Raw genomic sequence first — 12535 nt, forward strand, 5'->3', positions numbered from 1 at the left:
GTAAGTCCCAGGGGGAGTGGGGTGGGGGGAGGGTGCTGCACTCCATGCCCAGGGGCAGCCAAGACTCCAGGCTGGGTCGCCCATGGGTTTGGCCCGTCCCTCCCTTGCACAGGCCTGCTGGTGGGGGCGGGGGCGTGGGGCGAGGGGGGCCCTGGTGTGTGTGTGTGTGTGTGTGTGTGTGTGTGTGTGTGTGCGCGTGCGTGAGGACAGAGGGAATCAAGGGGGGGGGCCCAAGGGAGCGCACACTCACCCTGCCTTATGTGATGTGTTCCCCTGTGTTTCTCTGCACCCTTCTGCAGGTCGTCCATGCCATCAACGACGTCCTGCTCCCAAGAGTCATCCGCCTGCGCGACGTGGATGATACCATGGCCGGCTTCGCTGCCCTCGGGTTCCCCAACTGCGGGGGAGCCCTGGACGCAACCCACATCCCCGTCCGGGCCCCGGAGCATCGAGCAGCCCATTTCACGAACAGGAAGGGGTACTGCTCGATTGTTCTCCAGGCCATCGTGGACCACCGGGGCCGCTTCCTGGACATCTACGGAGGCTGGTCCAGCCGGGCACATGACGCCCGCATCCTCCGCAACTCCGGACTGTTTCGCAGGTTGGAGGCGGGCACCTACTTCCCCTGGCGGGAGTTGACTGTCGGGGATGTGCCTATGCCCATCTGCGTCATCGGGGACGCGGCCTACCCCCTGCTGCCATGGCTAATGCAGCCCTACACGGGGCAGCCGGACCAGAACCGGGCCCAGTTCAACGACCGCCTCAACCGGGCCCGAAATCAGGTGGAGCTCGCCTTCGGACGCTTAAAAGCCCACTTCCGCTGTTTGCTCGCCCGTCTCGAGATGGGTGAGCGGAATGCAACGGAGGTACTGGCCGCGTGCTGCGTGCTCCACAACATTGTGGAGCGCAGTGGGGAGGCCTTCCTCCCTGCATGGATGGCAGCCGAGGCACAGACGTTTGAACAGCCCCACACAGCTGCCGTCCACCAGGCACACCAGGATGGGGTGCGCATCAGAGAGGCCCTGACAGACATGTTTGCCCAAGCCCCGTAGTAGAGTCGCCTGGGTCTCCCCATACGACTCCCTCCCATCCCCTACCCTTCCCCACCCCCTCCCCGTACCTCCCCATAATTGTAAAGCGTCGGTTCCAAGCACATCGGCCGTCATCGTGACTGTTCGTCGGGTGCGTCGGGCTTAGTTAGGGTTTTTCTTTTAGTTTAGGCTAGGGTTTAGGCCACCATCGCCTGTCCCGAAGAACAGGAAGAGGATTCGGGGTTCGTGTGGAAGGCTCAAGTCAGCGTACCCGATTCCAGTCGTCTTCGAGGGATCTCCTGGCTGCTCCTCTCCCGAGGCCCGGAAGGACCAAAGGATTGAGGCTGCCAGCAACACTACAATCGTCCCCTGCATCTAGACTATGTTATATAATCTTTATTGTGCGTCTTTTAACCGTTCTTGCTTGTTTGTTATCTATGTTAATATAGTTGTGGTTTAAATTTTACTGAAAAGTCTCAGTATTTATTTATGCGCCACAAACCAATGACCACTTACAAAGGGACCCCCGGTGATAGATACAGAATTTTGGTGTCCACAGTTTGTAACCCTTTTAAATGTAGGTGGCTAATTGGCATCTCAAATCATTTCCTACAGTTACCTCGAGTAACACAATAACCAACACAATAATCAACTGAAAAATTGTCTATTTTTATTTACAAGGGGGAGGGGGAGGAGACCTTCAACTGGGACAGGGAGGGGGAGGAGCTACTCCTGGGAGGGGTGGCCCCTGTGAGCGCTCCTGCGGGGGTGGACCTGCACATGCGGGGCAGGCCGCATCGGGGAAGGCTGCACGGGGAGGTGGGCAGGAGGAGGGGGCATAGGAGCAGGGGCAGGAGCTGGGATAGGGGCAGGAGGGGGCATGGGCAGTGCTAGGGGAGGGATGGCGGGGGCATGGGGTACGGCCATGCCATAGTGGACAGCGTGCACAAAGTGTGTCGTGAGGATGGCCATGGAGTCGGCCATCCTTGTGCATTGTGCCTGGAAGGCGGCCCAGGCCTCCTGCCGCCACTGCAGGTCCCCCTGCACGCGTTCCCTAATGGAGCCCTGGATTGCCTCCACCGCTATGACGTGGCGACGAAGCAGCTGGTCCCGGTGTCGGAGCCTCGGCCTCCGGGGTTGGCCAGCTGGGGGCGCCGCTGCTGCCGGACTGGAGGGTCTTGTGCTCGGTCCCGCTGCAGGGAAGAGAAGAAAGGATGGGTCAGTCAGGCAGGCCGGCCACTGTCCCCACACCTCATGCCCTCCACCCCTGAGCCCAGGTGACCCCACAGTTGTGTGGCTTGGGCCCACTCGGTTCCCCCCCTGTGTTGTATGTTTTCATACAGGACCGCCCCGGAGTAGGGTCCTCCTCTAGTATTGTAAGCACCGGTCTGTGTCCTGGCCATGTGGAGCGCGGGAGGGCGCTTGTGCTGCGTTCACCTGTGGAACTCCCTGCTGGTGGAGGCTGTGAGGCTTTGGGCTAATCACTGGTGTTTGACAGGGAGCGAGATGCATCCCTACACAGTGCCTGGGAGCACATCTGGCAGACGTGGTCTGGGCTCTCAGATCCCATCGCGTGGGATGTCTCCTGGACGGAACCAGAAGAGTGACTGGTTGGGGTGTCCAATCCTTGCAGCAAAACTCAGGGCGGCCCTAAGGGCGGCCCGAGCGCTTCCCCCCCTTCTCCCTCCCACTATCCCTCCCGCAAGCCCGGTAGCCCAGGGACATGTGTGGCCACAGTGGGGACTCCCCTCGGGGAGCCAGCCAAGGCACCGGGAGCAGGTGAGGGTCCTGCCGGATGTGTGTGAGCAGCACGGTCCCAGGCGTGCCCTGCAGCTGCCTGCCACGGCCACGTGCCGCTCGGTCACCAGGCTGCACGTGGTTGCACGTGCTGCTTGCTGCCTAATGCTACGCAGCATGCAGCTCATGTGGCCTGAGTGACATGCTCTTCCCCTCCCCCCTCCGGGCGCCTGGCTCCCCTCCGCCCTTGTGAGTGTAACCTGCAAAGACTCACCGGTGGATCGTTCCCCGGCCTCAGAGGGGCTGCTGGAGGGGGCCTGCTGGGTGGCAACGCTGGCCTCCTCTCCCGAAGCGCCGCCGCTGTCTTCTCCCTCCCCCGCCTCGGTGGTTCGGATGACGGGGGGGCGCTGGCAGGTATCCACCGGCACGTCCGGGCCTTGCGGGGCTGGCTGGCCCAGGATGGAGTGCAGCCGGTTGTAATGGGGGCAGGTGTCTGGTCCTGCCCCCCTGCCCTCGCTGGCCCGCACGTAGCTCAGCCGGAGCTCTTTGACCTTTGCCCGGATTTGCTCACTGTTCCAGGCAGGGTGTCCCTGGTGGGTCAGAGCCTCGGCCATCCGGACGAAGATGTCGGCGTTCCGGCGCCGGGACCGGATGTCATGGAGACCCTCCTCCTCCTGCCAGAGGTCCAGGAGGGTCTCCAGCTCTCTGGGGGTCCAGGAGGGAGCCCGCCTTTTGCGGCCCCTGGGGGCCTCCTGAGCTGGGGGTGCAGGGGGCTCACCAGCAGGAGCTGCCATGGCTGGCTTCTGATGCTGGCTGGGCAGGACAGGGGCGCCATGGCAGACCTCAGGCCAGAGGTCTGAGGCACGCTCCTGCCACGTGCGCTCAGCAGCCTGCGACTGCTTTAAAAGCTCGGGTTACCAGGAAGTCCGGGGCTCCTATGGGGTCTCCCAGCGTCCAAACCGCTTTTTTCCGTTTAGCCTGCTTTTTCGGAAAAGCGTTAGCTAGCTGTCTACACTGGCCCTTTTGTGCAACAGTTTTCCGGAAAAAGGATTTTGCCCGAACGGGAGCGGCAAAGCTTTTCACACAGTAGATTGTCAGTGCTTTTCCGGAAAATCAAGCGGCCAGTGTAGACAGCTGGCAAGTTTTTCCGGAAAAGCGGCTGATTTTCCAGAAAAACCTTGCCAGTGTAGACACAGCCATGGAGAAATAATAGTTCTGAGAGAGACTTTGGCTGTTGCTTCCAGCTCAGGAACCCTCTAATCTGGTGTAGATTAGATTAAACTGGCATTGCCATGGATTGGAAGTTGGAGAACTGCTAGGAACGATACCCAGTCAGACAGTCCAGTGAAATTTGGATGCCCTGGAAGGGGAAAAACAATGACTTGACCAGGGAGCCAAGCTATGAAAAGGGAGCATTCCACCTCATGAAGAGGAAGCACTTAAACTCCTGGAGCATGAGGGGCCACAGCACAAATGAGAAACAGAAGGTGGTGTCAGACTGGGCAGAGCTATTCTGACATGCAGCCTCAAAGAGGGGCCCCAAGGGTGAGTAGAGAAACCCATGACCACCCAAAAACCACATCTTGGAGTCTGTGGCAAGGCCCTTGCCCAGGCTCCTTGCCCTGGGACCCCTTCTTCAGCCACAAATCACCAGGAGACCCTCTCTTGTGCAGTCACCCATGTCTTTTTATTGCTTGTGCCAACCTCCCACCACCTTCTATTTACAGAGCTTAGGGTTTTCCAGAAGCTAACTCAGGTTGTGTCTACACTGCAGGGAAAAGTCGGGAAAAGATATGCAAATTGCAAACCGCAATTTGCGCATTTCTGCTTTTTTCCCCGAAAGAGGCTTTTCCGAAATTTGGCCCATCTACACAGGGCCAAATTTAGGAAAAAACTCTTTCAGAACATCCCTGAGGGTATGTCTACACTACCCTCCTAGTTCGAACTAGCAGGGTAATGTAGGCATACTGCACTTGCAAATGAAGCCCGGGATTTGAATTTCCTGGGCTTCATTTGCATAAGCGGGGAGCCGCCATTTTTAAAACCCCGCTGGTTCGAACCCCGTGCAGCGCGGCTACACGCGGCACGAACTAGGTAGTTCGGACTAGGCTTCCTAGTTCAAACTACCGTTACTCCTTTCACAAGGAGTAACGGTAGTTTGAACTAGGAAGCCTAGTCCGAACTACCTAGTTCGTGCCGCGTGTAGCCGCGCTGCACGGGGTTCGAACCAGCGGGGTTTTAAAAATGGCGGCTCCCCGCTTATGCAAATGAAGCCCAGGAAATTCAAATCCCGGGCTTCATTTGCAAGTGCAGTATGCCTACATTACCCCGCTAGTTCGAACTAGGAGGGTAGTGTAGACATACCCTTAGTCCTCTCACAGAGGAATACAGGGAAGCCGAAAGAACACGTCAGCTTTCTTGGAAACTGTTCCAAAGAAGAGGACACATTCCTTGGACACAGCAGAGCTTTTCCGGGATACCTCCAGTATCCCCAAGAAGCTCTACAGTCTAGACATAGCCTCAGCTACCTTCTCCTTCTGGCTGGGGAGCACACAGTCATTCTCAGGCTACGTCTACTCTCAGGGGCTGCGTCTAGATTGGCATGATTTTCCGGAAATGCTTTTAACGGAAAAGTTTTAAGTTAAAAGCATTTGCGGAAAAGCGCGTCTAGATTGGCAGGACGCTTTTCCACAAAAGCACTTTTTGCGGAAAAGCGTCCGTGGCCAATCTAGACATGCTTTTGCACAAAAAAGCCCCGATCGCCATTTTCGCCACCGGGGCTTTTTTGCGCAAAACTAATCTCAGCTGTCTGCACTGCCCCTTTTGCGCAAAAGGGACTTTTGCCCGAACGGGAACAGCATAGTATTTCTGCAAGAAGCACTGATTTCTTACAGTAGGAAGTCAGGGTATATCTACAGTACAGCACTAATTTGAACTTACTTAATTCGAATTAGTTAATTCGAACTAAGCTAATTCGAATTAGCGCATCTAGACCTAAAAACTAGTTTGAATTAGCGTTTTGCTAATTCGAACTAGCATGTCCACATTGAGTGGACCCTGAACAGGGCTTAAGGCTGGCCGGAAGCAGTGCCGGCAGGGCATCAGGTTAGGACTTAGAGCGTGGAGCTGCTGCCTCAGGCTAGCCGAGGGCTGTGTTTAAAGGGTCCTGACCCCCACCCTGGACAGACAGTTCTCAGGGGTGCCCCGCTTGCAAAGCAGTCCTGGCTTGGAGTGCCCTGAGTGCCCACACTTGGCACATCACAGCACTCGGCCATCAGCCCGGCTGCACTTGCCGCAGGCTGCCATCCGGAGCGGGGGGTCAATCAAGGGGCTTCAGGAGACCTTCCACCCTGAGGAGCCCGCAGAGCCACCCCAGTCCTCCCCATCGGGGGCTCATACCCCATTCCTCCCTCACCTCCTTCCACTTACCCCTCCCTAGCCCCCCTTCCTGATGTACAAAATAAAGGACACGTGTGTTCAAAAATAGAAACTCTCTTTATTGAACAGAACTTGGGGAGACTGGGAAAAGGAGGTGGGAGAGGGGAAGAGAGAGGGTGGGAGAGGGGAGGGCAACTAAAATGATCAGGGGTTTGGAACAGGTCCCATATGAAGAGAGGCTACAGAGACTGGGACTTTTCAGCTTAGAAAAGAGGAGACGGAGGGGGGACAGGATAGAGGTCTATAAAATCATGAGTGGTGTGGAGAGGGTGCATAAAGAAAAGTTCTTCATTAGTTCCCATAATATAAGGACTAAAGGACACCAAATGAAATGAATGGGTAGCAGGCTTCAAACTAATAACAGAAAGCTCTTCTTCACAAAGCAAATAGTCAACCTGTGGAACTCCTTGCTGCAGGAGGCTGTGAAGGCTAGAACTAGAACAGAGTTTAAAGAGAAGTTAGATAAAGTCATGGAGGTTGGGTCCATGGAGTACTATTAGCCAGGGGGTAGAAATGGTGTCCCTGGCCTCTGTTCATGGAAGGCTGGAGATGGACGGCACGAGACAAATGGCTTGGTCATTGTCTTCGGTCCATCCCCTCCAGTGTCCCTAGGGTTGGCCGCTGTCGGCAGACAGGCTACTGGGCTAGATGGACCTTTGGTCTGATCCAGTACGGCCATTTTAAGCTCAGGGCTCAGGGTCGGGGGTCTTAGTGGACCACCTTGATTTTCATGCACACCTGCTCCTGGGTGGCCAGGCTGGCAGCTCTCCTGCCCTAGACGGCCACCTTCCTGTGCCTAGTGCGGAGGTCGTGGATGAGGTCCATGATGTCCGCACTAGACCAGGCGGGCGCCCGCCTCTTGCGGACCCGGGCAGGCTCCCAGGAGCCGCCAGCCTGGTCCCGGGAATAGGCGGAGGGCTGGGTGGCAGCGGGTGGCTGGCTCGAGCTGTGCCAGGTGCAGGGTCTGCTGGCTGGGTGCTGGCAGGCTTGCACCTGGCACGGGCACCGTAGCCAGCCCGTGCCCCTTTAAGGGGTCCGGGGCCGGGAGGGGGGCAGAAGAGTTTCCCTGGTGGTGCCCAGAGTGGCCACCAGGGAAAGCTGGGGAGGGCTAGCCTCCCACTAGTTCGAATTAAGGGGCTACACAGCCCTTAATTCGAACTAGTTAATTCGAACTAGGCGTTAGTCCTTGTGGAATGAGGTTTACCTAGTTCGAATTAAGCGCTCCGCTAGTTCGAATTAAGTTCCAACTAGCGGTTTGCTAGTGTAGCGCCTATCAAAGTTAATTCGAACTAACGGCTGTTAGTTCCAATTAACTTTGTAGTGTAGACATACCCTCAGTGCTTTTGTGGAAATTCAAGCGGCCAGTGTAGACAGCTGGTAAGTTTTTCTGGAAAAGCGGCTGATTTTCTGGAAAAGCTGGCCAGTCTAGACACAGCCCAAGGTTTTTGCGCAAAAACAGCTGTTTTGGCACAAAGACCTGCAGAGTATCCACACCTCAAATGAGCTCTAGCACAATTAAATGGGCAGTTAAACAGCAGAACAGAGGGCTTTTTCCACCGTAGGTAAATCTCCTTTTCTGAGGCATAACTGTTTTTAGCTGTTGCTCAAGAAGGCAAGTGTGGACACTCCACAGGGGTTTCTTGCACAAGAAACTCCTATGGGAAAAAGCACAGGTGCTCTGATGGCCATCCTGTGAATGGCCATCAGAGCTTTCTTGCGCAACAGTGTCCATGCAGTGCAGACACTCTCTTGCGCAAAAGCACATGGCTTTTGCAATGTGCTTTGAGGTGTGGATGTGCTCTTGTGCAAGAAGTTTTTGTGCAAAAACTCTTGAGCAAAAGGCTTCTTGCACAAGCAGCATGTAGTGTAGCTGTAGCCTGTGGCTCCTCTCCTTTCACATCCCCTCTGGTTGCCTTATCTAGCCCTCTGGCTAATGAGGCCCACAGCTGCTTCCATTAGCCCTTCAGGCCTGGGCTTGCTGTAATCAGCCTTTTCAGCCAGGTTGTAGTGGCAGAGCTCTGGCTTAGCCAGCAGGCTGTCACATGCCTCCCCTTTATGAACTGCCAGGTTCGGACCTGTCCCGGCCCTCTCTGGGGGGGCCCCTACTCTAACGCCTCAGCGCCTCCTGCAGCTGAGTGCATACAGCAGCCTGCCAGTCCTTAAAACTCTCTGCCCCTGGGGGTGGCTTGCCCCCGTTTGTCTTGCATTCCTTGTGGGGTGGTCCCTCACTCCTGGCTGGGCAATCCTTGGGGACCCTGTTCTGGGGTTCCACCCTCCCTGGACCACTCTGGTCCTTGCTAAGGGGGTCCCTTCAGGGCAAATTCCCACTTGTGCCCAAGCACTCTCTCGGGGCTTCTTCGGGAGGCTCCTTTGTTCTCTCCCTGCAAAAATTACAGTGGTAGGGGCCTTGGCAATAAAATTCAGCCCTTGCCCTCAGGTCCTCACACAAAACACCCCCCCCCCCCATTGGGGCCCTTCCTCTGATACTGCTTCCACCTGCACTGGGGGGTCAGGTTCCCACCCCCTTCTTGCGGTACCATCTGTGCCTCAGTTTCCCTCATCTCTCCATCTGGGGTTGATGTCTCCTTTTCTGGGGGCTGCTCTGGGGAGCGATCCAATTTCACCTCTTCTCCTTGGGAGGGGCTAGGGCAACCCATTACTCCCAGACACGCTTCCCACCTGTCTGTCCTCATGGGGTTAGGACACCACCCTGCTACATGCCCTAGTTCCCCACACCTGTAGCACTGATGGCTACACTTCTGTCTTCCTTGGGTGGGGGGGGGAGGGTGAATTCTCGCTTTTCCCTGAGGTTCTCCCCCACCCGTCAGGCCAGTCCCAGTCCTGACCTATCACCACTGGACATGGTATCCAGTCCACTACCCCCACCCGCTTCCACTGGAATCTGCCCCGCACCTCCAGCAGCACCTGGGCTACTGGGTAGGACCTCTTGTCCCCACGGATGCATTCTAGCATCACCTGTGCTCCAGGGACTATCCAGTGTGGCCCTACCAGCCCCTTCCACACTAGTGAGTGGGCTGACACGGAGCACATTAACCCACGCAGGGCCTCTCCCCACCTGTATCGGGACAGTGGGCAGACTCTGCCTCGTCAGGTCCTCCTTCCTGAGTCAATCCACAGAACCCCATGTACCCACACTCCATACTGTCTGGGCAGTCTCACTTCCTATACCCTGCCTAACTGCTGCTATTCATCAAGCTGACTGAAACTTCTGCCGGTACTTCTCTGTGGACAGACCCACCTGGTCCAAGATGGTTGCTCTCATTGCCTCATAGTTATGAGCTTGATCATCTCCCAAGGCCATGTGGGCCGCTTGAGCTTCTCCTGCTGGGTAGGGAGCCAGACGCAGGGCCCAGGTAGCCCTCTCCCATCCAGCACCCATGGCTACCCGCTGAAACGTCCCCAAAAGAGCATCCAGGTCATCTGCTGGCCCCATTTTACAGAGTCCCAGGCCTGGTGGTCAGGTACCCTCCCCTCCCCCGGGACTCACCACTTGTTGCAGGAGTTGCTGCACTTTGCTCTGCTCCTTAATAAAGTCCTGCAGGCTTTGCTGCTGCTCTGCCTGCCAAGGTTAGCAAGGCCTGTCTCTTCACCTGGTGGGACTGCTGGAAGCTTTGCAGGGCCTGCTGAACCTGTTCTTGCTGCTTGATGTGCCACTGCAGGGTCTCCTCCATCTCTGGGCTGCCAACCACATTCACTGGCACTGGATCCCACTGCTGACACCATGGGTGCATCTAGACTGGCAAGATTTTGCGCAAAAGCACCTGCTTTTGTGCAAAAACTTGCTGCCTGTCTACACTGGCTGCTTGATTTTGCGCAAGAACACTGACGTTCTACTGTCCGAAATCAGTGCTTCTTGCGCAAATACTTTGACGCTCCCGTTCAGGAAAAAGCCCTCTTGCAGAAATGATTTTGCGCAAGAGGGCCAGTGTAGACAGGCAGCTAAGACATTTTGCGCAAAAGCAGGCTAAACAGAAAAAAGCCCTAGTGGCCGTTTGGAGGCTCCGTAGCTGCAAGCAGCTCCCGGACTTCCTGGTAACCCGAGACACCTTAAAGGCAGACGCAGCCTGCAGAGGCCAAGAGGCAGAAGCCCTTCTGGGACCTCTGGCCAGAACTGTGCCATGCGGCCCCTGCTGTCCCCAACGCCACCCAGAGCAGGATGGCAGCTCCGGGGGGGAGCAACCACCTGCACCCCCAGCACAGGAGGCCCCAAGGGGCCGAAAAAGAAGGGCCCCATCCTGGTCCTCGGGGGAGCTGGAGGCACTGCTAGACTTGTGGCAGGAGGAGGAGGCCCTCCACGACACCCGGTCCTGGCGCCGCAACGCCGAGATCTTTGCCCGCATGGCCCAGGCGCTCGCCCAGCAGGGCCATCCAGCCCAGACCCTCGAGCAAGTCCGGGCGAAAGTAAAGGAGCTGCGCCTGGGCTACGTGAGGGCCAGCGAGGGCCAGGGGACAGGAGCCAACACCTGCCCCCACTACAACCGGCTCCACGCCATCCTGGGCCAGCCAGCCCCACAAGCCCCGCAGGTCCCCATCGACAGCAGCATGCGCCCCCCCCCGTCACCAGGACCACCGAGACAGGGGAAGGAGACAGCAGCAGCAGGTCGGAGGATGAGGCCAGCACTGCCACCCTGCAGGCCCCCTCTGGCAGCCCCGACATCTCCCGCGCATCCTTGGAGGCCGAGGAAGGATCCACCGGTGAGTGTTGCACTTTGCACTCACAAGGGTGGGGGGGGGGGGGAGCCAGGCGCCCGGAGGGGGGAGGGGGAGAACATGTCACTCAGGCCGCGTGAGCTGCACGCTGTGTAGCATTAGGCAGCAAGCAGCACGTGTAGCCTGGTGACCGAGCGGCACGTGGCCGCGGCAGGCAGCTGCAGGGCACGCCTGGGACCGTGCTGCTCACACACATGCGGCAGGACCAGGGGGAAGGGTGGATGCCGGCTGGAACCAGCCAGGGCCCCAGGGACTCAGCCCAGAGCCCGCACCTCCGCAAGGGTGCAGCACGCAGAACGGCAACACTGTCCCATGCCTGGCTGTGAGGCACAGTCCGCTGCTCCTGGGAAAACCGCAGCGTCACAGCCCTGTGAGCGTGGCCCCCACCGAGCCCCTCGCCTGCTCCCGGTGCCTTGGCTGGCTCCCCGAGGGAAGTCCCCACTGCGGCCGCACATGTCCCTGGGCTACGTGTGTGAGGGCTAGCGGGAGTGGGGGGGGGGGGAGCGCTTGGGCCACCCCTAAGGCCACCTGAGTTTTGCTGCAAGGATGGGACACTCCCCAGTCACCCCTGGTTCTGTCCAGGAGGCATCCCACGCGATGGGGATCTGAGAGCCCAGACCACGTCTGCCAGATGTGCTCCCAGGCACTGTGTAGGGATGCATCTCGCTCCCTGTCAAACACCAGTGATTAGCCCAAAGCCTCACAGCCTCCACCAGCAGGGAGTTCCACAGGTGAACACAACACAAGCACCCTCCCGCCCCCCACGGGGCCAGGACACAGACCGGTGCTTACAATACTGGAGGAGGACCCTACTCCGGGGCGGTCCTCCTTGCAAACATACAAGACGGGGGGCAGGGGGGTAACTGAGTGGGCCCAAGCCACACTACTGTGGGGTCACCTGGGCTCAGGGGTGGAGGGTATGAGGTGTGGGGACAGTGGCCGGCCTGCCTGCCTGACCCATCCTTTCTTCTCTTCCCTGCAGCGGGACCAAGCACAAGCCGGGGACCCTCCAGCCCTGCAGCAGCGGCAGCGGCACCCCCAGCCGCCCAACCACCGAGGCAGCGGCTCCGCCACCAGGACCAGCTCCTTCAGCGCCATGTGCAGGCCGTCGAGCGCGTCGAGGCAGCCAGCACTCGGCGCGTGGAGGTGGACCTGCAGTGGCACCAGGAGGCCTGGGGCGCCTTCCAGCCCCAGTGCGTCCGCATGGCGGATTCCATCGCAACCCTCACCGCCCGCATTGGCCATGCCGTCCACTATGGCATCGCCTTGCCCCACGCCCCCACCAGCCCTCCCCTAGCACTGCCCCTCGCCCCTCCTGCAATGGCCCCTCCTGCCCCTGCTCCTGCCCCTCCTGCAATGGCCCCTCCTGCCCCTCCTGCTCCTGCTCCTGCCCCTCCTGCCCACCTCCCCGTGCTGCCTGCCCCGATGCGGCCTGCCCCCCATGTGCAGGTCCGCCCCCGCAGGAGCGCTCACAGGGGCCACCCCTCCCAGGAGTAGCTCCTCCCACTCCCAGTTCAAGGTCTCCTCCCCCTCCCATCCTAGATCTCCCCTCTCCCCATTGTAAATAAATAGTTACAAGTTTGTATTAAAAAAAACCT

At 58.3% G+C, this 12535-nt stretch overlaps 1 protein-coding gene across 1 annotated transcript; it reads left to right on the forward strand.

Moving 5' to 3' along the window:
• The first annotated feature begins 10021 nt into the window (after window positions 1-10021).
• Window positions 10022-12480, forward strand: LOC142823916 (uncharacterized). The gene is made up of 2 exons (XM_075915685.1): window positions 10022-10922; window positions 11920-12480. Exons 1-2 carry the CDS (start codon window positions 10346-10348, stop codon window positions 12432-12434), a joined length of 1092 nt encoding a protein of 363 aa, XP_075771800.1. The 5' UTR covers window positions 10022-10345; the 3' UTR covers window positions 12435-12480.
• The last annotated feature ends 55 nt before the right edge of the window (window positions 12481-12535 follow it).

The sequence above is a fragment of the Pelodiscus sinensis genome, unplaced genomic scaffold, assembly GCF_049634645.1.
Source record: "Pelodiscus sinensis isolate JC-2024 unplaced genomic scaffold, ASM4963464v1 ctg38, whole genome shotgun sequence".
Classification (NCBI taxonomy): Eukaryota; Metazoa; Chordata; order Testudines; family Trionychidae; genus Pelodiscus; species Pelodiscus sinensis.